The sequence below is a fragment of the Gallus gallus genome, chromosome 2 (genome assembly GCF_016699485.2).
Source record: "Gallus gallus isolate bGalGal1 chromosome 2, bGalGal1.mat.broiler.GRCg7b, whole genome shotgun sequence".
In the NCBI taxonomy this organism is placed as follows: domain Eukaryota; kingdom Metazoa; phylum Chordata; class Aves; order Galliformes; family Phasianidae; genus Gallus; species Gallus gallus.
In genome coordinates this window covers 68,063,858-68,090,689 of record NC_052533.1, presented here as the reverse complement: position 1 = coordinate 68,090,689, position 26,832 = coordinate 68,063,858, and the positions used below count along the sequence as shown (strand labels likewise).

The 26,832-nt window shown below is 38.7% G+C and overlaps 1 protein-coding gene across 7 annotated transcripts in view; it reads right to left on the bottom strand.

Moving 5' to 3' along the window:
• Nucleotides 1-26,832, bottom strand: part of PIGN (phosphatidylinositol glycan anchor biosynthesis class N) — a 145,159-nt gene that overhangs the window by 111,807 nt on the left and 6,520 nt on the right. For 3 of the 7 annotated variants that reach the window (XM_025147682.3, XM_004939696.5, XM_418994.8), the window contains exons 2-8: nucleotides 22,741-23,000; nucleotides 18,583-18,704; nucleotides 17,535-17,633; nucleotides 12,413-12,519; nucleotides 6,471-6,595; nucleotides 4,800-4,930; nucleotides 571-687 (exon numbers count right to left, since the gene is read on the bottom strand). In XM_025147682.3, coding sequence (XP_025003450.2) covers nucleotides 571-687; nucleotides 4,800-4,930; nucleotides 6,471-6,595; nucleotides 12,413-12,519; nucleotides 17,535-17,633; nucleotides 18,583-18,704; nucleotides 22,741-23,000 — 961 coding nt within the window. Of the gene's footprint in view, nucleotides 1-570; nucleotides 688-4,799; nucleotides 4,931-6,470; nucleotides 6,596-12,412; nucleotides 12,520-17,534; nucleotides 17,634-18,582; nucleotides 18,705-22,740; nucleotides 23,001-23,305; nucleotides 23,392-26,832 lie in introns of those variants that run through there. The other 4 variants (XM_025147681.3, XM_040696631.2, XM_046937827.1 and 1 more) reach the window with 3 other exon arrangements.

Below are 26,832 nucleotides of genomic sequence, written 5' to 3'. Positions count from 1 at the left end.
AGCTAATCCTTATTATATATGTGAAATATTAATTTTTTTTTTTTTAAATGTTTTAAATATGAATGTTTACTCTTAGAGTACATAGGGGAAAAACAGAAGAGTCACAGTTTGTCATTGAGAAAGACTGTTTACATTTTCACAACAGCCACAAGGATGAATGCAAGATAGGACTCCCCTGGCAAGTTCCCAGGGTCCTGTGGAGCTAGGAAGAGGTCTTACACCATGTCAACTTATCATGTTTCTATACAAATAGCTTTTAACATCTGGGTGTCTTCATAAAAATTAAATCTCCTCTGAAACTAAGTTTCAGGAGTGTGAATAGTCTCCCGTACCCAAAGAGAAAGTCCTCAGTTCTATGGCTCACAGGAAATTACTCTGATATTACCTACCCAGCTTTACTGTCTCTTCCATGTACATGCATTGTCACCTTTATTTTTTTTCCACGCTTTCTTGCAAAAAGCAAGTCACACTTAGAGTAATGGAACAGATGCTAGAGAAGCTTAACAGATAGAACTGTTGAACCTTATCCATTCCACCAAAATCTCAGACTAAGTTTCATATTTTACATACCTTTCAAAAAATTGTCTTCAAAGAGCTGGGATGTGACTTCCTGTGGATAATTCACTCCAGCACCCCAGGCAATCAGTGGTGTTAAAGTCTCTGAGGGATGACCAGCTCCATGGGATCCTAAGATGCACAGAAACAAAACCAGTGTAAATTTTAAAATGCATTGAGTAAAAAACAATAATTCTATATATTTACACATACACACATAAAGTTTCTATTATAAAATACTAGGATCCTCTTACAGAGGACCTATTCCAGCTTCACAGTTTTTTTTTCCTGTCACTAACAATAAAGGCAGAATTCAAGGTCCACTTTGGGAAAGTGGTATCACTTAGGTCAAGCCTATAAAGGTATAATGTTGAGTGCAAAAAAAAAAGGAAGAAATAAGAAACCATTAATATAGAAACTAAAGCCCAAATGGTCAAAAGGCTATAGGCACAGAGGAGTCACTTGTTCAAAACACATTGCATTCTCCTATCCCTAAGCTTTCTGTGGAAATTAATGGTGGGTGATTTGAGCAATTAGGTAAGTGCCTAGAAATCACACAGGACCATCTCTTTGGTACCCAAATAATCATTAGACTTCCTTTTCAAAAACAGAAGATACAAAGCAACTGCCATTCATTCTCAGTGATGCAAATTTGTTTTTAAGGTTTTAAAGCCTGGTAGCAGACTAAGAACTGATGAAATGGCATTCCAGATTCCCTCCACATTAACATATCAGTTGCCAAAAGAAGAAAAAAACCTTTAGAACTATGACATCTCAACACCAGCTGTGCTGAAGCAGAAGCCACACAAGCTTGAAAGTATCTTTAGTCATTGAATCCAGTGGGTGAAGTGCCACAGTGGGACTTAATCCAGTTTTGAAGACAATGAGGTTGTTATACAAACTATGCTGATCTAAAAGACTCTAAAACAATGCATATTTTATTTTTGTGTGCATGCGTGTAGACACGCATCCTGTTTGTACATATATTTCAACCACTGTAGAGGATAGAGAATAATGCATTGGCTCAAGGGCAACTTTATTAAGAAATAACTAGGTATAAATCCGGAAATAACAGAGGCTGCCTGTATAACACCTACTATGGCAGAACTGAAAAGCTAGTTCTAAGCTTAAGAGCATGCAGGTCTGGAAATAAGATTTCAGACACGCTGAAATCCTTTGTAGGGTGTTCTCTGGGCTTGAAAGCAGCAGATATTCATTTTCACAGAGTTTGGGAAAAGAACAGATGGAGACCACACTTACCCATCCTCCAGGCATCACTTATTTCCTTCTATTATAGAAGGAAAGTACAATTTTTGATGAGTTTTCATTTTAGCTGAGCCACCAACTCTATCAGTATTTTATTGAGATCGTGCCTCCATTAACTGTAAAACAGATGCAGCTGAGAGAGGCAGCTGTATCCATTCTCATCAATTTAAAAGCCAGGTTTCAGCCTAATCCAAATTATACAAAAGGGGAAGAAACAATGTTCAGCTGGGTCTGTTCCCCAAACACATTTTTTTTTTTCAAGAGAAAGGGAAAGAGATAGTGATGCTGGTTTAGTTGTCTGTTCTCTGGTCCAGCGTACATCACAGCACTATTTATACAAGTAAGGTAGCAGGACCAGGTAGCCATGGGTGTGAGATTCCCCGTGTTGATGGTGAGGAAGCCCTTTTGATCTCAGCTTAAAGCTGAATTTTGTAGTTAGACTGGGAAAACAAGTGATTTTTATTGACCTTTGCTAACAACCACAATTTCTTTAATGTTGTCAAATTTAGAACGCATTCTCTTCCCTAAGAAATCTTCCCAATCCTCTTATTTATCTAAATCTGTGCCCATCCCACTCTGCAAATGGTCTGTAAAAGACCATAACAGCTGCTGATACTACAAACTTGAATAAGCTACTGAAATAGCCTTCAGAAGACCAGCTATGGACCTAAGCATTAGGTTTGCTGTTGTATTCACTGAAGTCAACTTTAAAGTCACTGATACTTCTGGCAGAAAGTCAAGCTTACACTTCAGACAGAAAGGGATGACAAAACTATGACAGATCAGTAGTTCTTAAAGCCTGAAGACTTACTTCTGTCACCTTTTATTCCCCCTTCAAAGGTTCCAGTACATAATGAGAACACCTAGAACACCTTTTACTTTTTTTTTTTTTTTTAAATACAGGCCTACCTACTCATGTACTGATAGCAAAATTAACCCAGGCTGATGCAGATGAAAGGTCTTTGAATACAATAATATAGCATCGTTCTATATTTACACACGTACCTGCTGGAAAGCACACAGGACACTCAGACAGCAAGCTGATGGTGAATCAGCAGCACGGTCTGGTAGCAAGGAAGGCCAGCAGCACCCCGGCCTTTGTTAGTAAGAATAAAGAGAGGAGATCCAGGAAAGGGATTATCCTTCTCTTGTCGTGTTGGACATGTGAGACCACCCCTAGGCACTGCAGCCAGAGACTCCCAGAACAGAGTAGACATCTGGAAAAGAACCAACTGGAACAGGCCCAGTGGTCCTATCCCAGGCTCTAGACTGGTCAGAGGAGCAGTCTTGTGAAGAGAGGCTGAGGGGTTGGGACTTCTTCAGCTGGATCAAGAGATGGCTTTGGGGAGGAAGGGAAACCTAACAGCAACCTGCCTGTACCCCAGTGTAAGTAGGCTGGCAAGAAGATGGAGTCAGGATCTTGCTGTACAACATGGAGAGGATAAGAGACAAAAAGCATGTGTTGAAACAAAGAGCCAGACTGCATGTGATAGAAGTTCTTCCCCCTCCATGAGGGCAGGGAAGAAATGGAGAAGGTTGCCCAAAGGGGTTGTATAGGTTCAATCCCTCGAGGTTTTCAAGTCCCTACTAGATAGAAGCCAAGCAGCCTTGCCTGATCCCAAAGCTGGCCCTTCTTTGAGGGGAGGTAATTGAATTTCCTGAGGTCCTCATGATCATATATCATTATATTATATATATATATATATATATATATAATACATACACACACAGGCATTTACACAAGTACACATGTATATTAAAAAAAGACTACTTGAAAAAAACTGCATCAGAATTTATGTATTACTGCAAGTGACAGACAGCTCAACAGCAAATAATAATCAAAACAAACTATTTTGCAGATGATAATGAGGCTGATTTTGAATAAATATGAATAGTTTTGTCATCTCTGATAATAGAAAAAGACAGCATGCCATCCGTTAGAAAAGTTTAGGATTTCACACACAATAAGATGCTGAATTTTACCACACCTTAAGCATCCCTTGATTCAAAAGCATCCCAGTTAATAGCTACAAACACATACAGCATAGGAGGGCAGTCTTAGTTTAGTTGGTAGCACACAAGGACACGAATGTTCTTTAAATTCTTGGAGAAAAAAATAAGGAAAAAGATTTGTTTAAAGGAGTTCACCATGGGAAATTCTCCTCATCTGCCCTATATATAGTTACACTAGAATGGCCTCAAGTCATTCAGCAGCTATGGTTGTGCCCTCAGAAGCTAATAGCCTGGCTGAGCTGCCTGCCTCACTCCTGTACTTGCAGCTGCTCCTCCTGTTCTCCAGCACCAGCCTCTTCTAAAGGGATCCCATAGCAGCCCCTCTTTCTGGTGTGCCTAAAAGCATAAATGGGAGGAAAGACAGCTCGAAAGAAGTTTGTCACCAGCTCCCACATTCATCACCTTTCCCAGGCACTTCAGAGCACAAAATGTAACTATTTCTTTTCACTTAGGCTTGAACAAGATCTTGTGATGTTGCAATTAATACTGCGTGTACAACAGGCTTCAAGATCCAACCGTATGTATAAACGCCACCAATAAATGACATATAGAAGATAAAAAGCTTGAATAATAATGAAAGTCTCTAATTTTAAAATTCTTGGAATTTATTATACTCCTCACAAGCCTCAATCAAAATACGAGGCTACGTGGCCTACTGTTTGTTCTTCATTCTTCATACAATCCTAGCCTCCAAGGAGTGCTGTCACTGGATATCAACAATAAGCAGAAGGAATGGTATGTCCATGTGTGTTCACGCATGTCCACCAGTGCTCCCCCATTTCATTCCAATACAAGTTCACACGTATGGTGTGCCTATGCTTGTTCAGGTGTGCAGAATGTTCAATTTGTATTCACACAGTGCACAATAACGCATGTTCTGGCACTTTTGGGTGTCTGGAGTGTTCACATGTAACCCAACTAGACACCATAAACTCAACAGACTATCAAAATTTAAAAATGCTCACCCCAATCTGTCATTCCATGGTCAGAAGTTAAGATATAGGCAGTTTTTCCATCATTTCCATAGAAGCTTTCGAGCATTGAAACAATTTCTTCTACACCCTCATCAACTTTTCTAATATTCTCCTTGTATTCCCTGAAGAAGAAAAAAAAGAAGAAAAAGAAAATGTTATTAGATTCCAGGTGGCTTTTGCATTTGGTATAAAGTAAGTTATACAAATTATGTTCAGTCCTTTGCTTTTATACAACTTCACACCTCACAGAACCTCAAGCTAATGAAAGGCAGCCTAGATGTAAAATCTTTCCTCCTCTAAGTCTAATGTGAAATACTGAACACTGCTGTTTGAAAGTCCCTGGAACTACGGTCTCAATAGATTTTTATCTTTATTACATATCTGACCTGTTCTTGACCGTAGACAATTTATTACCCAGAGCAATTAAGCACATCTATGAGGGAACGTAGTGACAAGATAAGGAGCAACAGTTTTAAACTGAAAAAAGTGTAGGTTTAGATTAGACATAAAGAAGAGATTCTTCACAATGAGGGTGGTGAGGCACTGGCACAGACTGCCCAGAGAAGCTGTGGATGCCCCATCCCTGGAAAGTATTCAAGGCCAGGCTGGACAGGGCTTTGAGCTGTCTGATCTGGTGGAAGGTAGCCCTGCCCATGTTAGAGGTGCTAGAACTGGATGATCCATACAGGTCCCTCCGAACTCAGACCATTCTGTGATTCTAAATTAAGGACAATGCAAAAAAATAAGGAATTCTGGAAAAATCGAACACCTTAAATTGCAAGTTTAGTTACTAGCTTACACTAACTTTTGAACATTTTACAATGCAAAAACTGACCTGAGATTATTCATAGACTACCACGGATCCCCGAGTTTGAGATATGGTAAACCAAGAAACTCATCTTTTCTTTTTAGAGACAGTGACAAGGATTAACTTCTGGCCAACCAATTTTCTATTTATTGCTGCTGCTAAAGTCAATTTGAAAACATTATCTTTTAACATCACAACAAAAAAGAGCATGAAGAATGCAGCAAGTATCAACTTAGGAATGATGCAGGAAATCACAACAGGGATTTCAGAAGCGTGCAAGGATCAAGGAAAAATGAAGGTACAAAATCCTACATTCAAAGCATGTGAAGAAGTAAAAGCAAAAAGTTCTCAAATACCTCACCTCAAAGTGAATCATTGATAAGAACTGTTAATAATCTAAACTTTTTATTCAAATGCCTTGCAAAAACTAAACCACGGCTGACAAATTCTGGTATCAGTTTTTCTGAACTTACTGTTTTCTATAAATCTTTCCGTAAATCTTAGTCTTTCAGCTATGTGAAACCCAGTGAGTGTTTAAATTTTACATGTGAAAATGCAAGTCCCTACATATCCTCTGCATCATGTATTAAGTGTGAATTAGAGAACCTGCTAAAAAAACAGATTTGAGAATTATAACCTGGTATAAGATATATGGCAAAATAATCAGTCACTTTTCTGCAGAGAAGACCTTAAAACAACAACCCGTCCAAAAGTAATCATGGTGACATATGTGGCCTACAGAAGAGACCCTCAGGACTGCAAGTCTTTTTTGATAAAAAGCAAAGTTAAGAAAAAAAAAGTTACTATATGCACCCAACACTAATAAGAACAATAAACTTAACCTCTCCACTTACTTTGAGTATGGCCGATGAGCATGTCCATTTGTATCTATGCCGAGCAAATGCAAGAATAGAACCACTTTTTCTTCATTTAGTGCAGAGAACAATGTTTGATTACTTCTGGAAGAATTAAAGAAGCTCTGTATGGAATAAGCCAATAAGATATCAATCTGAGTACAATGGAAAAACATGACAGGCAGCTTACTAAAACTAAAACACAGCTGGTTTTGTGTCATAATACTGGTAGTTGTGAAAGAAAGATTGCTTCCTGATTTAGTTATTGGAGGACAGCCACCATCAATATAATCAGTTTCAACTTACCAAAGATGGGAAACGCTTCTGAGGTGTTTCATTTTTTTTTCTTCTATTCTCATTAGGTAGAAATACCAGATAACTGTGCAGCAGCACCCCTTCTTTGCCTCTTACGTAAACACGACTATGCACCGTTCCTGAGCTCCACATACAGCTTTAGATACCTATTGATTTCAAGCTGGAAGCAAAGTTCTCAATACTCTTGCTTTAGAAGCAAGTTCTGCAGGACTAAGATACCAAGCTACAACTCATTTGCAGAAATCAAATAGAAGCAAAACAAAACAAGCCATGCTTTGGAAAAACAAGAACTACAGAACATGCATCTGCCTTGCACATGTCCTACTTAAGCATCCCCGAGGCAGATGCCAGGGGGTTGGGATCTTCTCCTGAGTTTGAATGAGTCTTGACATGGCTATTCACTGTTAGACCAGCCACATTACAGCAATGCAAAATGCAGGCAGACAGCTATTTCAACATGATCTCCCTAGTCACTGAAGTGCCCAAGGAAACAAAGTTGGGTAAGGTTTTAGTTCAAAGTAACAGTAACACAGAGAAAAGTGGTTTTGAATTTCACACAGGAGCCTAGGGAAAAGGCTGGCAGAATGAACCATTTCTGCCACCAAAGGAAGAAGCAACCTATCATACACCTGCATGACCATGGTGGAACTGCTAAAAATGAAAGCTCACACCTTGTGTAAACTAAAATCATTGTAGCAAGCGGATAACCAAACTTGCAGCAAGAGTCCCATAGCAAGGTGTGTCCGGATAACATGATATTACTCAATCCCACCCTTTATCCCTGAATGAAGTCTCAGATTCGTATTTGTATGCTGCCAACTTCAGCACTTCTCAGAAAAACAAACAAACAAAAAAACTTATATAAGATTTTTTTTTATGTTGTTTTAAATACAGAGATGTTTTAAAGACACAAGAAAAAAATAATCTGATTGCATTGTTTTAAAAGCAATGTAATTATTTTTATGGATGTTTTCACATCCCATATGGATCTGTCTTTCTGCACATACTTGATCACAAACTAAAGAAGTCTCCAAGTGCACACCAATAATTTACAGGAGACAGTAAAATTCTGTTTTGTTGTTTTTAATTAAAAAAACATATCAGGCCAAGTACAGGAAATTCCTGAAATTACATCTTGAAATATGGATAAATATTAGAATATCAAACCCAAGCAAGCAAAAGAAACTGTCACGAGGAAAGTAAGGCCTAAGGCTTCTCTCTCTCACCAGAGAGGTTCCCACATGACTCCAAAAATACACCACTCTCTAGCATCAGCCACCTCTTAACACAGAGCAGCAGCAACCACAACAGTGTGCCTGACCTCAGGCTAATTAAGAATAAGACAACAAGAGGGATGAAAGTGTAACTTGAGATGCAGAATCTCTTCTCGGAGCAAAGAGCAAACTTTTTCCCATGGAAGCTTTTTAAAACTGCATACTGGAAAAAAAGTAAATGGAAGTTCACTGCAAAGAGTTATCCTAGGCTGCTGAAGGTGACAAGTTCATAAGCAGGACATTGAACAGCTGGAGCAAAAACACTTGATCTTGCACTAGCGGTTGCCAAACTGTGTACCCAACACGTGTGCCCTCACTGCCTGCTAAAATGCTTCCTTTTTTTTCAGTCCTCAATCACAAAACTCAAAACCTATGGCAACTAATTGCCAAGCTAACATTATATGTTAATTATTTCTGTCCCTTTGACTTTTTTTTATTTTTATGTTTTGACTTGTAATTGCTCTGTTCAGTGATGTTATCTTTAAGCGTCCTCAAGATGTTTTGGGGGTGAATAAACTATAAAGCTTAAAAAAAAAATTGTCTAAGGAGAGATCTCTGAGCTGTCCACACCTACCTACTAAGAAGTTGAAGAGAATATGGAGCCGGACTATTAGAAGGGTTTGATGATAAACAAGAAGGGAACAGACAATTTGAAACCAAATATGGAACATTCAAATAAGATACGGAGATTTAGTTTTTTATTGGTTTTGAAACCATGAGCATAATCAGACCTTAAAACAGGTACCCAAATCTGATTAGGAAAGCCTGACACTCCTACTCTAACTGGACCTCCTTCGTGCAGGGAGCTACCACTAGAATTCTCTTTTAACTTCATTTTTCCAATGACTTTGAGTTACACTTATGAAAAGCTTTACAAGGAGTAGATACTTCCATTTCCCAAACCCAACCAACTTTCTACTTTTATGGCAAATAGCCTGGCTACAACTGATATGCAATTTAGTGAGACTAGTAATAAATTCCCTGTTAAAACATTCTCAATAAAGTGAAAAGTTGCTTGTAATGCAAGTACTAACTAAAACATTACAAGAAAAATTTGGTTATAATAATATAATATTAGTATCAGATGAAATCTTAGTATTATATCCATTCCTGGAGAGGAGAAAATAAAAAGAAGACTAGTACCTAGAAGATCTAGCAAATCCCAATTTACTGATGCCTGAACAAAAGACAGATTCAATTCATTTCTACCAAGTTGCTGGGGACACCTTGTTCCCCCACATTGAGCCCTCCTTGGAAGCACAGCCTATTCATAGAGCTGATAAACTGTTGCTGACAGCATGGATGCACAAAAAGAAAGACTAAAACTTTTCCTTCCACAACACTTCTTCACTCACAAATCCAGGACATCTTAATTAAGTTGAATGACAAAATTTTTGCACACTGATCTGTGCTCATGCAAGAGTTTGAATGGTTATGCCCATTTTTAGACACAAACTAAATGTTCAAAGGCAGAATGAAAATACATATGCTGGTTTTGTATCAATTGACCATGCTTATCCAAGAGCACTACAGAAATAAATCATTCAACCACTGTACTGTTATTTAGAGCAAAGCTATTTGTACTCAAATCCATACCAGGTCATGGCACTGTCTGCAGAACCTCAAAGTTCAACATGATCTAGGTCTGACTCCAACCCCCCGCTTATATATGTCCTCAACACATAAGGCACTGTTTGAAGACTTGACTTGGCCTGCTTCCAGCAGATGGGGGTCAGAGAAATACAATAGTCAACAGGAAAAAAGAAGAAAAAAAAAAAGATTGCTATCTATATGTCCATTTAAACCAGAAGACAACTCAATATTTTAAGTGTTTTCTACCTTGTGGTCTCAATAAACTGTGGTTAGACCACTACTGAGACTCATCTCACCTGAAATATTTTAATCATTTTGTCCTAAGTATATGAGTTGGATCCTAGAAATTGTTTTAACCAATGTTTTTAAAAATCAGAACTGAATAAAAAAGAACTTCATTTTTTTCTTTTACTGTTAACCTAGTCTTACAGTATTTGCTCCTTAATTTTTTTTCAGCACAAAGTCGAAGTATGATCCACATAAAGGTTATTAACTGACCCAACTAATTGATGGATCACATCCTGCCAAATTCCACTTAGGCATTTAATTATTTTGAAAATTTCTAGGGAAAAAAAAAAGAGGAGAGGAGAGGAGAGGAGAGGAGAGGAGAGGAGAGGAGAGGAGAGGAGAGGAGAGGAGAGGAGAGGAGAGGAGAGGAGAGGAGAGGAGAGGAGAGGAGAGGAGAGGAGAGGAGAGGAGAGGAGAGGAGAGGAGAGGAGAGGAGAGGAGAGGAGAGGAGAGGAGAGGAGAGGAGAGGAGAGGAAACCACCAACAGCCCCATACGTATGTGGCTCTGGGCCACCCGCGAGCCACACATTAAAATTTCACAAAGCTTTAATCCAGTTGCAGATTAAAAATGCACACCATCTAGTCTATGCTCAGTTTTCTCAGACCCCAATGAACAGATATGATAGAAACCACAAAGATTTATGTATTTTTTTCCTGCATTCCTGATTTAAACAATCTTCTTAATATCTGTAGACATAAAGGCTAGAGTTTACACATCTCCTGACCAAGTGAGTTACTGCTACTTAGCACTTCTGGAGAGAACATCAATTGCAGGAAGCCAGAGTTAGCAGCCCAAACCATTCTCCATTTTAACTCCATCTTTTTGAGAGGCAGAGGAAGCCACATAAGGTCCTCGTGATGTCTGGGACATGCTGACTACATAACAAAGAGGGAGAACACCTTTTCATTCTAATTCCTAGAGCCCAAGACAGAAATGCAGGGACCTGAAACGCAGGACAAAGTCAAATGATATGCCATTAAGTATTTGAGATAAAATTGAAGCGAGGAAAAAATGTAGAAAAAGCAGACATCAGATTTCAGCAAATTATTGTTGTTACCTATATATTCTCACCAGCGTAGCTAAGACAGCTGCTGGAGTTATAATAGCAGTGATGTCGGTTTCAAGTAGCCTCAAGTTTCACGCTTCTGAAATAACCACTGATGTGTAACTGATTAATTGATGATTAATGGAATGAGCACTTTACAATAGTCAATCAAGTTCTATCCATTCATAGCATGAAATTTAGTTGGGCAAAGTAAGTCTTGAAAATAATAATTGGTGCTAGTTCCACGGAAAGTCACCAGTAATGACATTATTGTTTGAAATGCCATTAGGTGTTTTGAAGCACCACCCACACAAACCTGTGCAACTCCAAATGACAGCAGGGTGTAACTTCAAGACAACTGTTTGATAGTAATTGACAGACTAATTTGACTTTTATTATTCCTACACATTACACAACCTGAGACAAGTGCAAGTTCAGAAAGGATGGTGGTTAGGAAAAAAACAACAAAAAACAAAACAAACCATGTTTCTGCTTGCAAACTCTGAAAATCACTTTCTTTGAAAACTACTGAACTACAATGAACTTTTCCACCTCACAACATAGTTTAAAGCAGATCTAGTCTTGGTTTCTTAACGCAGATAGATGTTGATCTGGTTTATATATTGTTTCAGTTTTCTTTTGATTTACACTAGTTAGCTAATGAATACAGCCCAAACATCTTGAGGAAGAAGTTTATTAAAACACATTTAACATTATATTATGAGATTCAGAAAGCTAAAAGTCCTCCCCTAATTACTCCATTTATATAACTATTTATACACAAATAACCACTATCAGTATTTCTTAATCCAGGACTAGTGAAGTAGTACAGCATAACATGAATACAGGAATTCACAGATACTGCAATACAGTAACACATACAGATGTGTATTGGATATTAATGCAAACAATGATAGTATCGCAGATGTCTGTCGAGCTGAGCAGAGCACCACCTGAATGAGTTACCCTGCTTCAGGGCCTAATTTGCCCTTTCCATAAAACTAACTGTGCCTCCTTTGGTAGTCACAGCATACCACGAGCTTCAACAAATAATCAGAACTCAACTACATGCATCAGAACAAGTAACACTATAGTCATAGTGGATAGATAGAATCTTGACATAATTTAAGTCAATAATGTTGTCCATTTGATTTCCTAATGAAGACTTGTTTATCCTATGTTGTAATACCTATTATGAAATCAACTGAAACACAAGATTTTAAATGGCTTGTAGTACTCTAAAAAGATGGATTTCAGATAACATGCAAATTTATGTTTAAAAATATTCTTGGCTTTCCTTAAGGGAATGCTTATTGTCAGTTTAATTTGTATTGAATGACATACTATAATCTGTTACTGCTCATGATAAAGTCATCCAGTTGTGCTTTTTATACACAGGTGAGGTATAAAAAGATTCTTTGCTCACCTTAACATGATCAAAAACCCAAGTGTCAAGTTCGGCTGCATCTTGTGCTCCAAAGTCTTCACTTTCTGCTGTGTAACAAAATGTATAAACATGATCTCCAGTAGCACCTGCAAAAACAATACAGATGGAATAGGAGACACGAGATAAAAGTTGTCTTCCTTTTATCAGTCAAAAATACAGAAACAGTGATGCATAGGAGCAGAAATTCATCAAGAATGACAATCCTGAGAGAATTCAAAGGATCTCTCCTTAAGTTACTCCTATATTTATAATTTTAAGCCTGGATACCATTTTAACTCATTAGCTTATCAGCATCACTGAGGGGGTGAGGAACAATGTTATCTAGTATACTCAGGTGAGAAAAAGCGTGGAAAAGCACATAGGAATTAAACAAATTCCAGTTTAAGCAAGTAAAACAAATTAGTTTTGAAACAAGAAATTTCACTAAGAAACTTCTCACAGGAAACAACACATCTAAAGCCCCATTTCAACACACGTTCTGTGCTTTTTTTTCCTTCCCTGTTTCTTGTTTTAGAAGTTGTACTTAGCTTTTGGATGTTAAACTGAATCATACCAGACAACAGCAAAATGCCTGGGCCTTTTGCACAGGAAATTATAATACATTATGTACAGGGCAGGCAATAGGAGGAATGCAACTTTATTGTATATTAATTCTTGAAGACAATGTAGCATCGAGAACAAAGTGGACAACTTCAACAAACACCTCGGAAAAGAAAGTATTCGAAGTCTGCATCTTTAAAATATGGATTCAAAATCTGAAGGGGAAAATGTAGTAGTACAGGACTATGTTCCGGCATGAAGTACAGCACAATGCCCACTGATGCGAGAACACAGCATCTGGACAAAATGATTTCCAAAAGCAAAGTAGAGAAAGAGGTGGAAAAAAAAGATAATGAAGACCTAGAAGAAAGTTAGCTTCTGAAGTCCTGGAAAGATCTGAAACTAGGTGCAGTTTAATGAAATCTTTCTGTCAGTGGCTGAGCTGTTACAGCTTGGGGATGTTATTTCTACTTTTACTACATAAACTCCCAAAGGGGAAACGTTCTTCTATCAGTTGAAGGCCAGCAAGCTTGTAGCTGATTTTCTGGATGTTATAATTATATAATGACATTTTGTAAGCTTCCAGGCCTGTGAATGGACTAACATCCCAGTATAAGAAAGCTGTTTAACTAAGATTACATCCAAACCCACGCAACTGATGCAGGTATTTCAGACCAGAAAGATGAAAGCCAGCACAGATCTTCTGGTGCAGTTCCCCCTGGCTGCCCCTCAGGAGATGTTACTACTGCTTATAAACTAGAACACTCATTGCAGTTCTCAATCTGAAGGAAAAAAAAAATACTGCAAGGCATTTAAAAATGAATTATGGAGTTCAATTTGGTGGATTAAAGGACTTCAAAAGAAGAAATAAGCTCTGGCAATCATTGTAAGAATGACTAACATTTAAGGAGGGTAGAGCTCTGTACTGTTCTTCCACAGCACTACAGGACATCTGAAGATGTGTTTTTGCGAAGCACAACACCAAAGCACGCCATTTGCAGAACGGGTAAAGGAACACATTAACTACTTATCTATTTCAATTTCTACCACAGAAAAACAAATAAGCAACCCCCCCCCCAAAAAAAAAAACAACAAAAACCCACCAACCTTGCATTGCTAAAGAGAAACACAGTGGTAAATGAGTAAATGAGGCCATACCAGGAAAGATTTGGCATGCCTAGCAAGTTTTATAAAACAATTTCAAGAAATAAGAAAACAACCTACTAGGCAATATACTTCATAATATATTTCTGTATTTTAAGAAGTAGTAGGCAACAATATGCCTGATACCAGGGGTCACCAGAGTAGGAAGAAAAGATGGGACAGAGAAATAGATAGCAGCCAGGGGCAAAAACATTCTTTAGAAGTACAGAGCTCAACTGTTTGGAGGTGCCATTACAATAATGGAAGCCACTGGAGATGTGAGAAAATTCCATATCAGATTATCAGCTGTTCCTCCTGCAGAATTCTGCCCAGCATTCCAGCCCTTAATATCAAGATTTAACTATTAGAGGTAGAAATAAAATTCTCCTCCTACAATAAAATTACATCCTTTGGAAATCAAAGCTATCATTCCACTAGCAAGACAGCTTTTGTGTCTGACAAGTCTATCATGAGTCACCAGAATCCATGCTAATAGGAGACTTCTGTTGGCAAAATTTATATACACAAAAGAGGCAAAAAAAAAAACCAAAAAAAAAACATTAAAGTTGCAAAGACGGTAAGATAGTGAGCCAACAGCACGGAGGCATTAGAGAACTGACACAAAAGTCATACGAGCAATGTGGGAAATGTGGCTTTCTTCTATCCCACTGTTCCTACAGCACACCAAGAACAGGAGACTGACAGGTCAGTTCCAATCCAAACATAAATACTGAGGTGGCACAAACTCTCCAGAATAACCCCAATGAAGCCTTGTCCTGAATGCCCTCCTGGTCTCTATGGTACCATTCTCAGGGCTGTAAAACCAACAACCCTAGTCCTGCTCCTAGTTTCCAAGAGGGAAAAAGAACCCTTAAAATCATAACATATCCCAAGCTTAAAGGTACTCAAAGATCACAAAATCTAACCCATGGCTCCACAGAGCACCACCCAAAATCCAAACCCTATGGCTGAGAGCGCTGTCCAAATGCTCCTTGAACTCTAGAACTTATGGCCATGCCTACTGCCCCGGGCAGCCTGTTCCAAACTCACAGCCCTCTGGTGCAGACCCTATCCCTAACACCCAGCTTCCCCTCCCCTGACACAGCCCCATGCCGTTCCCTCGAGCCCCGTCGCTGTCACAGAGAGCAGAGCTCAGCGCTGCCCCTCCGCTCCCTGTGAGGAGCTGCAGCCGCCATCAGGCCTCCCCTCAGCTCCTCTGCTCTGGGCTGGGCAAGCAATGCAATCTCCGCTGCCCAAACCCATGACAAAACAGTACAGACCTGGTATGCTGCAGATCAAATCTCCAGGTTTGGCAAGTTTAGATGAAAAACTCAGTTTTAAAGGGCATTTTGGAAACAGACATTGTAAAAGTACATTATTTTCATGTAATGTCAAGTTCAACCTAAAAATATCTTAGAAAAAAAAGGTCAAAACACTGAATTAGTATAGTTTGGAAATATTGGAAACTAACACCTACTACTACTTGGGATTAAATAAGTTGCATGCCATTTCCAGAGATATTTCAGTCATTTTCTCGGAATAGCTCTAATCACACAGTCTTCCAAAAATTCAGATGTAAATGTGTTTTGCACTGAGAGATCCACAAGCATCTCCTTTACCTTCTCTGTAGAAATTACAACCATTTGATTGAAATATTTATTTTATGACAGGAAAAGGACTCAAAGACACATAATGACAAGAAATGAGATTTTTCACTCCATCACATAACTCAGGTTGTGTCAAGTATTCCTTATTCATCATGCAATGAAAATGGTGTAACTGTTAATAGAATTCTGAACATTTTGACATGATAACAAAACCAACACAAAAATTCACAAGATCTACTAATTTCCAGCATGGAAAGAGGGACAGAATTTAAGCCACGCTTCACCCATCTTTTTAACTTTATAAAAAGTGAAATCTAGACATTCGTAAACATTTGATTCCATTCATCTCTGCGTTATAAAAGCCAATGTTCTCTCTCTCTCTTTTTCAGAAGCTCATTATAAAGAAACAGCAAATACCTTTAGTTTACACATGATGAAAAATAGATTGCTTACAGATTAAGTTTATATTGGAGAGAAGGAAGAAGAGGAAAAATACCTTTTTTCACTAAAAATTAAATCACCTTTCTATTGCGACAAACTGATTCGTAAACAGCATCTACTTCTCAAATAGTGCTGCACTAAACCTTCTTAAAGCAGGGTGGTCATAGGCCTTAGACAATTCACCTTTGGAGGAATAAAAAAATTCCACTGGTGCCACACAGAAGCCACACTGAGCCATAAGGCAACTGTATGGCATTACCTTGCACATCACTGCAGAAAACATCAAAGCTGCTTCCAGCCCCCCGCTTATCAAAGCAAACCCACAAAAGGACAGGGCTTTGAGAAATTCTAGAATTCCTCAAATATTTTCCCAAGACATCACCAGAAATATAAATAATCTGTGCAAGGGCAGTGTACAGTCTTTCCTCACTCCCAGCCACCATCACAATATTTCTAAATAAAAGCTGTAACCTGAGGTCATGGGAAAGCATAAGTTGTAAAAATATTTCCTAGTAGTTTATCATAAACTTAAATTTATATGGATCAACCCAGGAACAGTAAAAAGAGGTGTGTGTGGCAAAGGAGAAACATAGAGGATGGAGAGCGACTGAGTTCAGAAAAAGTTCAATACTTATTATGAGAAATATGACAGATGCTTTTTCTAAACCAGTATTAGATTCCACTGCTATCCTCCCAATCATATTTTTCTAATTTATGTCAACATTTAAACAAAACAGCAGCATATACCGCTAGCCTTTCCTCATTCTTTCAAGAGAAGAATGAAATTAAAACCAGAGACCTTTTAAACTGTTGAAATATTGCTTAGCACTCTGTACGTCCATCAGACCATTGGGCTGATAAGGACTTTTAACATACTGCACACTAAAAATATCTCAAGTTTCAGGAATAATACGATGCAGTTCCTACTTGCCTATAGTTCTTCCCTTTATCCAATACTGTTCTGGAATTGAAGCCTACAATAAGCCACTACTCCTACACAGACAGTCATAAAGTATGGCTCCAGTTTTACCACCTGAATCACTGGGTGCTGCATGCAAGAGAAAGAAAAGCCTCGGCTGTAGACCTGCAAATAAGAACTCTATACCAAAGAAAAACCATGCAGTCTTTTTTAACTATGGGTGTTTTTCCTTCAGTGTGTTGACAGAATTAAGTAAAATTGATTTAAATTATGAGTAAAGAAGGATATCATGCGTTTTCTCCACCTGGTCTTGAATTCACAAATTAGAAAGCAGGTATACAAAATAAACTAGAAATATGTAATTCAACTTCTTCTCTAACTTGAGAACTGCAAGCATGTCTACTTTCTTATCTGATTACTGTGAAGAAAGTTCATGAAATTTAAACCCTACCTTTTGCAAACATTGGCAAAATGTCTGGGCTTCCCCAGCTCCAGGTGTGTTTGCTTTCATTGAAAACTGAGTCAAATTCCACTGGATTCTCCTTCCATCCTGTTAAAAAAAACATACACAGATGTCAATGGGATTGCTAAGAGATCTCACTGACAGCTAAGTCCATGCAATTCTTTTTGTTCTGGAGTTTTCCTTGCACACAATAAACTCCACCTATGGATCTCAGTTTTACTCTTTACTGTCATTTGCAGTTGACTCTCATTCATCAAGAAATAAGCTGAAAACCTAAGGCAATCTCATTATGCAGGGATTCAAGCATAAAACACAGCTGGTTTACTATCTACAAAGCAAGAATTTTCCTGAATTCCAAATCCCCTTTTATCTGATTGCAGCTTTCAACATTTTATGCAGTAACACACATGCGTATTACATTACCAGTAGCCACATCCCACTCCTTCACAAAAAAACCTTCAAGATTTTCTTTCTGTGATAAAGCAGTTAACAGATTTGGAGATGCTCTTAACAACAACTCATACCAATCCCACATTTGTAACAGATGTCAGAAGGAAGAATCTTTTGATCAGAATTCTGGACAAGATCGCATAATTCCTCTTACTTCCCCTTTTCCCAAAGAGGCACAAAATATTGCAGATGACCCAAGAAAGCAAGTCAGTAATCTGAAGGTTTGTATCACATTATTAACTGCCAAGCATGCAGCAACCACTATCAGGCTAGGTTTTTCACTTTTTGCTGCTAATTCCACTTACCAAAAGTTCAGCTAAAACACTGCAGTTTCTACTTGGTTGCAACATCTACTTAATCATCACCCGTTACATCTCAAATTAAAATTTAAGACAGTAAGATGAATCCAGAAGGTTCTTCTGCTTTCAGTTTCAGGGTGCTACGTTTTACTGTGTTACAAAACATTAATCTATTTGATCTGTTTTTATAACTATCAACAGTGAAAAAAACATCCAATAAGAAATTTTCCACCTCACTAAAATACTTAATTTAGAGGACAGTGTTCAAACCTTTGGGACTGGCATACCTTTAGCAACTGCACTGACATCTTCATAAAACCCAGCTATCAGCGCAACATGCCCTGGTCTGGATTCTGTTGGGACTCGGGTGTGAGAGATGCCCCAGCTGCCATTATTCTCCAGAATAGCACTGAAAACAAGGTACAAAGCAGTTAATGCTGGTAACTTCTTGCAAGTAAAACAATTTGCAGAGAAAAGGAGTGATGGGTAGATGCTAGGCAGGAAATATAAAAAGTCCAGATTAAAAACAGATTTTTGCTTTAGCATCTTTTGCTTTAGCCTGCGGTGCCGGAATACAAACTGAACGCTAACTTGCAAATAGCTCTGTGTTATAACACTCCACAGACAACACTGCTATTTTGTGGGCCATCAGCACTTCAAAGAAACTATCTGATGTTTTACAGCATTCAGAATTAATGTATAGTTTCTTTCTGCTGCTTTCTAATCTGTCCATAACCCCCTCTTCAATGCCCAGATCGTTGATGTCTGGCATTGCTTTTCTTTGTTCTTTCCATTTAGCTTGAAAGTCCAATCTTCCTTTGTTCATTAAATATGCTCAGCTCTAATTAGTTCTTGTCACCATGTCAGTCCCCTTTATCCATGCTGAATCTTGGAAGCCAGCAACAAAAAGATATAAACCAAATGCAAATGTAAGGTGCAAATCATTTGAGCAACACAGAAAATACAAGCAAACCCTGGACTTTTTGCAGATACAATGATGTGAAGTAAAGTACATTCTCAGCATATATATATATATATATATGTATATGTATATATACGTATATACATATAAGTTGTCTAGGGATTTTGTACACTCAATAACTACAACCAATAAAAAGAAAAGAAAATAGAGGACAAAGCCTGAGCATAAGAAACAACCTCAAACTATTCTTGTCTGCTGAAGACACAAACAGCTGGAACATGTCAGAGAGCAAGCAAGCGATCATTACCATAGGCTGTTTTCTTGTCTCCATCTTCTGGAAGCAGAGAAACATTCACTGCCCACTCTCAGGGCAGGGGGTGAAGGGAGAAGAAATCAAAATACACCCTGACATATCATACATTAATGTTCAGGGGGAAAAAAAAAATCTTCTGAACAAATCCAAAGCAATGTTAAGAGTCAAAACCAATAGGAGAAGTTAGTTTTGTTCTTCAAGGTATAAGTCACAAAATGTGCTACTGTTATTAAACACGAACACAGACTAACAAATTCATGTTTTGTACTTTTATTTTTAACAGACAGACCACTCTGATTTTATACAGCTGTTAATTACAAGACCTTTACACTAAATTTCTAAATTTCAAACGTATTTCTCATTAATGAAATAAGAATCTAACCAAAAGCTAAAATTTAAGGCTTCAATATGTGCATAGGATTCATAGTTGTTTGGTTTTTTTTTTAAACTCATATTGGATCTCACATTCTCAGGCCTACTTTAAAGTTCACAGACTATTTGGAACAGTTCAAATATCACAGTGAAAAACGAAAAAGGTCATACAGTGTTCTGCAGTTATTTCTAGCTATCATCTCAGCCACGTTTTTAGACAGGTCATACTGAAAACGGGTACTATTTTGAAAAAAGGATTTTAGTATCAGCTAAAGTGGTTTCTAATTTATTCTCACTGGAGATTGATCAAGATGTATTACATTGGCGGAAGAGTTAAGACAAAGATAAAAGAATTTTGGCTCTCCTCTCACTTCGCTGTCACAACAGGTAGGAAATTGTTTTAATTAGACTTTGATTTCTACTCCTTGGATTACTTCCCAAATCAATTTTGCTAAAGTCAGAAAGTAATCCTTTATCTTTACTTCTGAGAGGTTGTATCACCAAATCTGAAGTTAACAAAAGGCAGGCAGAATACAGCCAGAATGTAATTTATCTTCTCAAAATTCATTTAGTCATTTTGAATTATTTCAAAGCCCTTCGTTGAGAGGAAATTCAAACAACAATAATTTCCTTGATAGCACAAACATTAGCTACCCATAGCAGTGATGAATATAATATAGCAATACATATGGAACATGACGGACAAGGATTAAAACCTTTTTCTTGTAGTCCTTAGCAGAAGCATCACAGCAGTACAGAACACACCACCTGCTGTTCATTGCAGCTATTTGAACACTGATGGATAACAGATTTTTCAAGAATATTTGCAGAAGAAAAGCCTGGGTACTTAGCATACATCAACCAGCAATCTGCTCTAAACATAATGAATCTTTATTAACTTCATATACCTACTAAAAAACACTGCTTTTATTTATAGCATATGGCTACATGAGTAGATCTTGCTCATTTAAAGGTGATCGTTCCTCCTTAACAAAATACCTGCATGAGAAATTTTCTGTCTGTTATGCCACAAACTAAAGCAAATAACAGAATGAACACTTGGAACTTAGTAACAAACGTGCCAAAAAATAGACTTTATGTGCCCTGGACTGCCTTACCTTTTATAGCACACAGCATGCTGCAACATTTTCTTTTCATTATCTCACATGTGCACGCTCACACTTGTTTTTAATACACAAGCAAGAGAAAACTAGAGATACATAGGGAACAAGCAAAAAGAGCTACAGGCATGTGCATGCCTACAGTGCTATGATGTCAGTGGTATCACTGAGATGTGGTGGAATGGCTCTCACAACTCAAATGTAGGGATAGATGGGTATAAACTCTTTAGGAAAGACAGGCAAGGGAGAAGGGTAGAGTGTGCTGCTCTCTACATCAGTGACCAGTTGGAGTTTGTGGAGCTCCACCTGGGGGTGGATGAGGAGCTGACAGAGAGCTTATGGTTTAGGATTAAAGGGAAGGCAGGGGACGGAGACATTGTAGTGGGGGTCTGCTACAGGCCACCAATCAGAAAGACCAACTGGATGAGGCCTTCTATAAACAGACAGGAGCAGCTTCATATTCATAAAAGATAGTCCTCATGGGGGACTTCAACCACTTCAATATTTGTTGGAAGGAAAACACAGGAGGGCACTAGAATCAAAGAGGTTCCTGGAATGCACTGATGATAACTTCTTCTTCAGATTGTACTGTTGTACTGAAGGACAGCATGAACCAGCAAAATGCACTTGCAGCCCAGAAGGCCAATCATATCCTGGGCTGCATCAAGAGGAGCATGGCCAGCAGGTCAAGGAAGGTGATTCTGCTCCTCAACTCTGCTCTCATAAGACCCCTCTTGGAATACGGCGTCCAGTTCTGGGCCCCCCAACACAAGGACATCAACCTGTTGGAGCAGATCCAGAGGAGGCGACGAAGATGATCAGAGGACTGGAGAACCTCCCATATGGGTACAGGCTGAGAGAGTTGGGGGCTGTTCAGCCCAGAGAAGAGAAGACTCCGGAGGGACTGTATAGTGGCCTTCCACTACCTAAAAGGGGCCTATAGGAAAGGTGTGGAGGGACTTTTTACAAGGGCATGTAGAAACAGGATGAGGAAAAATGCTTTTAACTGGAAGAGGGTAGATTTAGACTAGATATCACTCAGAAATTCTTTAACGTGAGGATGGTGAGACCCTGGAACATGTTGTCCAGCGAGGTTGCGGATGCCCCCTCCCTGAAGGCATTCAAGGCCAGGCTGGATGGGGCTTTGAGCAACCTAGTCTAGTGGGACACGTCCCTGCCTATAGCAGGGGGGTTGGAACTACATGATCTGGAAGGTCCCTTCTAACCCAAACCATTCTGTGACTCTATGACTCCAGTGACCCACCAGCATCTTTTCTTCTAAGGCAGCTTTTCCCTTCCACTCTCCCACATCCTTTCAGCACCTGTGACAATTTTTGACTTGAACAAATTTTAAAAGAGGACAAAGTAAAACAAAGGCAGTAGAAGTGCAGACTTCCCAAGCTAATGTATGGTTTGCACTATCACTAGCATGTACGATAATGCTGAATTACTGAAACTGAAAAACTGAAGACACTCCATGGCAAGAATATCCTCTTTCCTAGTTGCTACATACTCCTAGTCCTAGAGATAGGGACAAGTTCTTGATGCTGCAAAAGACCAACTGCAAAAATGTATCATTTCAAAGGCAGAAGGAAGTACCAAGTCACCACAGCTGCCCTTGTTTCTCTTGTTCCTCTGAGAACTCTTTCCAGCATTACAAATAACTACCTCCAGAAATTAAGCGTCCTGGATCCAAATTATTTTTGAATGGACTTACCGCAGATAAGGTGCTTGGGGAGTATTGTTGCTATTCAATTCAAACAGAGAATCTGCCCGCAGACCGTCAGCAACAAAGAGTACGAGGCGCTTTGCTGGAGGTGGCAGTGGAGTTTGCTGAGGAGTCATACCATGAACCAGAGGGGAGCTGAAGTAGATGTCAAAAATAGAGGCCAAGAAGACAAAATGCACAAGGAGACCAGCAAGTATGAAGACAGGTACACCCATGGTAACTGGAGGCCACCAAGGCAAAGCCCAACACTAGAGAAGAGTAAGAGAAATATAGTTAGTCGTATGAAACTCTGTTTGTATTTATTATTATATATTTATATCACTTGTCACAGGAGTACCATAACTAGAGTCATTACCCAGACCCATAACCAACCTCTATTTACATAAAGATGCTTTTTTAGAGCAATTTTGGTTCTGATCATCACCTTGTTGATTCAGACTGTCAGATAGCTATATCACAGTAAAACATCTCTGGCATATACAGGGATACCGGATGGCTTCAAAAGACCATAAAATCAGGCCAGCTTCTGTGACAAGCATCGGCATTTCGTTACCTGCAGCAGTGACAGCAGACCGGGACAATGCGACGTCTCCATGAACACACTACCCTCTACCGGCCGACTGCATAACAGCGTTGAGGCTGTTAAGGCAAGTACAGACCAAAGACAGCTATGGAAAGCAATCCTACAGTAAGCACCCATCCAAAGCTGTTTTTCTAAGTTTACCATCAATTCTAGGCTCACTGCACTCTGCTTATACACAGAAATCTTATTTAAACTGAACAAAGATGCTTTGTGTGAGTGAAGAACACTCTTCTAAAGTAGATAACAAAAGCACAAGAGGTGAAGAATTATGTTTCAGCTAGTTAATAATCTTCACTTTCACGGTGCTTTTCCTACCCACTCCATCTTAGAAGTCAAGTTAGGGACACAGATATGCTTAACATTAGATACACTGAAAACGTATGCATGTACCACACATACAGTTTCACATGATGCCTACTGAAGGCAATGCAAACACATAGGACTCAAGTAAGCTTGGGGACTGCCTGAATAAGACTATTAGTTCTGTCAAAGTTGACAACTTCATTGTATAAATAAGCTGATTATCAGCTCTACTCGAACAGCACCTCGATTTACTAATTTAGAAACAGATCTTCCTAATAGCCTGGAAGGTGCAGCAGACATTCAACTTTGTATATCAAGACACACCTTTCTCCTAAAGAAACTATTCAGAATCTACTTAATGCTCCCACATGACAACATTCCTTATCTTGCTGCTTACAGAATTTCAATACTCAGAACGATGAACCGACAGCCATCTATCACATGGCATTATCATCAAGTGGAGAAAAAAGGTTTCACTACCACATAAATAACTCTGATAAAAACTGAAATATTTTCGTAAAATAAAAACTTAAAAGATCACAGAGGATAAAATCCACCAACTGGAAAAGATTTGAACGTTTTATAGATAAATAATCCAAATTAAGTATAACTTGTCAAAATAAAATTCAGGCCTTGATGCAGCTCAACTGCAAGTTACAGTTCCTTTAAATTTGCCTACTGAAATACAGATGCAACAACCTCCATCCTAATCAAAATAATTAATGCAGCAGTTTCCAATTGCAGAGATTGAGAGAAAAAAGAAAGAAGATTGAGATAGATAAAGCATTTCAAAGAGACATCTGGTAGTCATACTCAGTAAAGAGTATGTTTTGATCACTTTAGCAGGAACTTGCATACTTCTGTATCTGCAAGTGGGATTCCAATAGGGACCTGGAGTATTTTTGAGGCATCTGCTCATTTATTGCTTTTATAAGTAGTCAGAGTTCCTGCATGAAATTAAATACACAAAACCAGAATCACAGAAATGCCGCTAACATGGGATCTCATTTTACTTTGTTTTATTTTCCATACGAATTCTTCTTTTGATGTAGTTGTGCTGTTTGAAAAGGGAATCCAGGCTATTGAGGCCTAAAACTGATATGACTAAATACCCTACTAAACAAAGCGTGTTACTTCAGTCGGATTCTTGCTGTTGGGTGCTTCCAATGCCAAAATTCCATAGCTTAACATATCCTAAGTTCCAACTAAAGTAACAGTAACCTAAACCATTTTTACCACTAGGTATTTTTCTTTGCTTCAACTCTCCCCAGGCCTGAGACCTAGCAGTAAGAGTGTGATCAACACAAATCAAGTTTAATATCATCAGATCTACAGTGATCTACAAAACTAATGACGAAAAATTCATTTGCAAAAGTTTGATCATATTATAGTAGACTATTCTGGTCACAACATATTTAACTGCTCATCACCGTCAGATGACAGCTTCACTAGTCTTACAGCTTCACTATTAAATTTCTTGGTGCCCAGCAAGTCTCTAGCATGATTTTCTTGGTAGGAAGAGCAGGGAATATCTATTCCAGAACAACTCAGACACCACTTCAGACAGCCTTCATGCCTTCCAGGCATAGAGGTGCACAGGTAACATTTCTCAGGAACACACGTCCATGCATGCACCCTAGCAGGAAGCTTGCTTAGCTAAGCACCATGCCTCTGCATCTCAAGAGATACAGAAATGTAATGCAGCTTTTACAGACTACCACAAAAAGGAAAAGAGTTCCTTGCTCTTCTCCCTCCACCTATTGCAAAGGTCATCACAAGCGAATTTGTCCGTAGAGTCTGGTGCTTGGTGGTTCAAGGCAGAAACCATACAAGGCATGCTAAAAGGAAGAAATAACTAGAATCAAAAGAAAAGTAGATTATGTATTAGCTTATTTATAAGAAAAAGATAAAGCCAAAACATGTCAAGAGAAGAAAAAAAATACATTAAACACACACAAAGCCCTTTTCACTTTGAAGGACAAGTGACTAGATCTAAGCACTTACTAGTAGTCCAAAATCTATGCCTTCATGAGCCTGGTCAGCCAAAAAGTGGTTAAAGAAACTGACACTTGAAGACATATCTTACATCTTTCTGACAAAAAAACCTAAGTCACAGATATATCAGCATTTTGTTCTCTGATATTTTCCCAGGCAGTCAAGTGACTTAGTATGCTACTTTCCAAAATCTGAAGATGTAATCATCGCCCAAACTCTGACTGCATTATTCAGTGTAGTTCTGTTTAGTCACCACCTGTCACATATCAAGAGAAAAGAACACAGCTTCTAGTCTTGCAAACAATAGGCTGATGGTCGGGAGCACATTGCAACCTACTTGTCACACGCTATTTCTTACTGTCCATCCAAAATGCTGCTTATAATAATACAGCTCAGCCAGACAATTCATCTCCTCTACAAACCCATCCAGAGTAGTAAAGACTATATCAGACTCAGATTTCTTGTTTTAATTCTATACTTTTTCCTCCTCCTATCACCACCTCCTTCAACTAAACGCAGAGCCAATAATGACGCTGCCCAGCCTCCAGCATGACAGAATTTAAACCACACATTTGAAGTACTTCGTTCGAACAATTTGGAATCAACAACAGATTTTTAGATATTGACTGGAAAGTACTTAAGATCCATCAGGCCATTCACTGCCTGTAATATAAGTTGTACATGGGAAGAGAACAAACAGGAAATTAGCACTGCCCTGAGCTATGTTGTGGGCTTCATCAGTGTTTACCATTTCTGTCATTATTGGATCTTGTATGTGAGCAGAGAAAAGAGCATGCAGATGAAAGGGGAGCACTTGTCCTGAAAGCAAAGATAAGACAGAATCAGCAGGCACCTTTCCTGAAGTCTACAAGATGAAAGACAAGCAGCAAAAACCTCCTGGCTGTAATTACTTTTTCTTGGGGGGGGTTATTATTTGAACAGATGAAAGGGTTTGTTTGTTTGTTTTAAAAGAATCCTCAGAGAGAAAGCTCACCCCATCTGCACCAGCCAGGAAAAAAAGAGACCTCCTCCTTCTTTGTACTCACATCTATCAAAAACAGAGCAGAAAGCCCTCTTTTAGTTGCAAGTTCCTCATTAATGGTCATGTAAGTGCAAGAACTACAATAAAGAAAACTGTGACGGTAGCAGGGGAACAAGACAGCTACAATGAGCCACCAAAGCCCCATCAAAGACAAGAA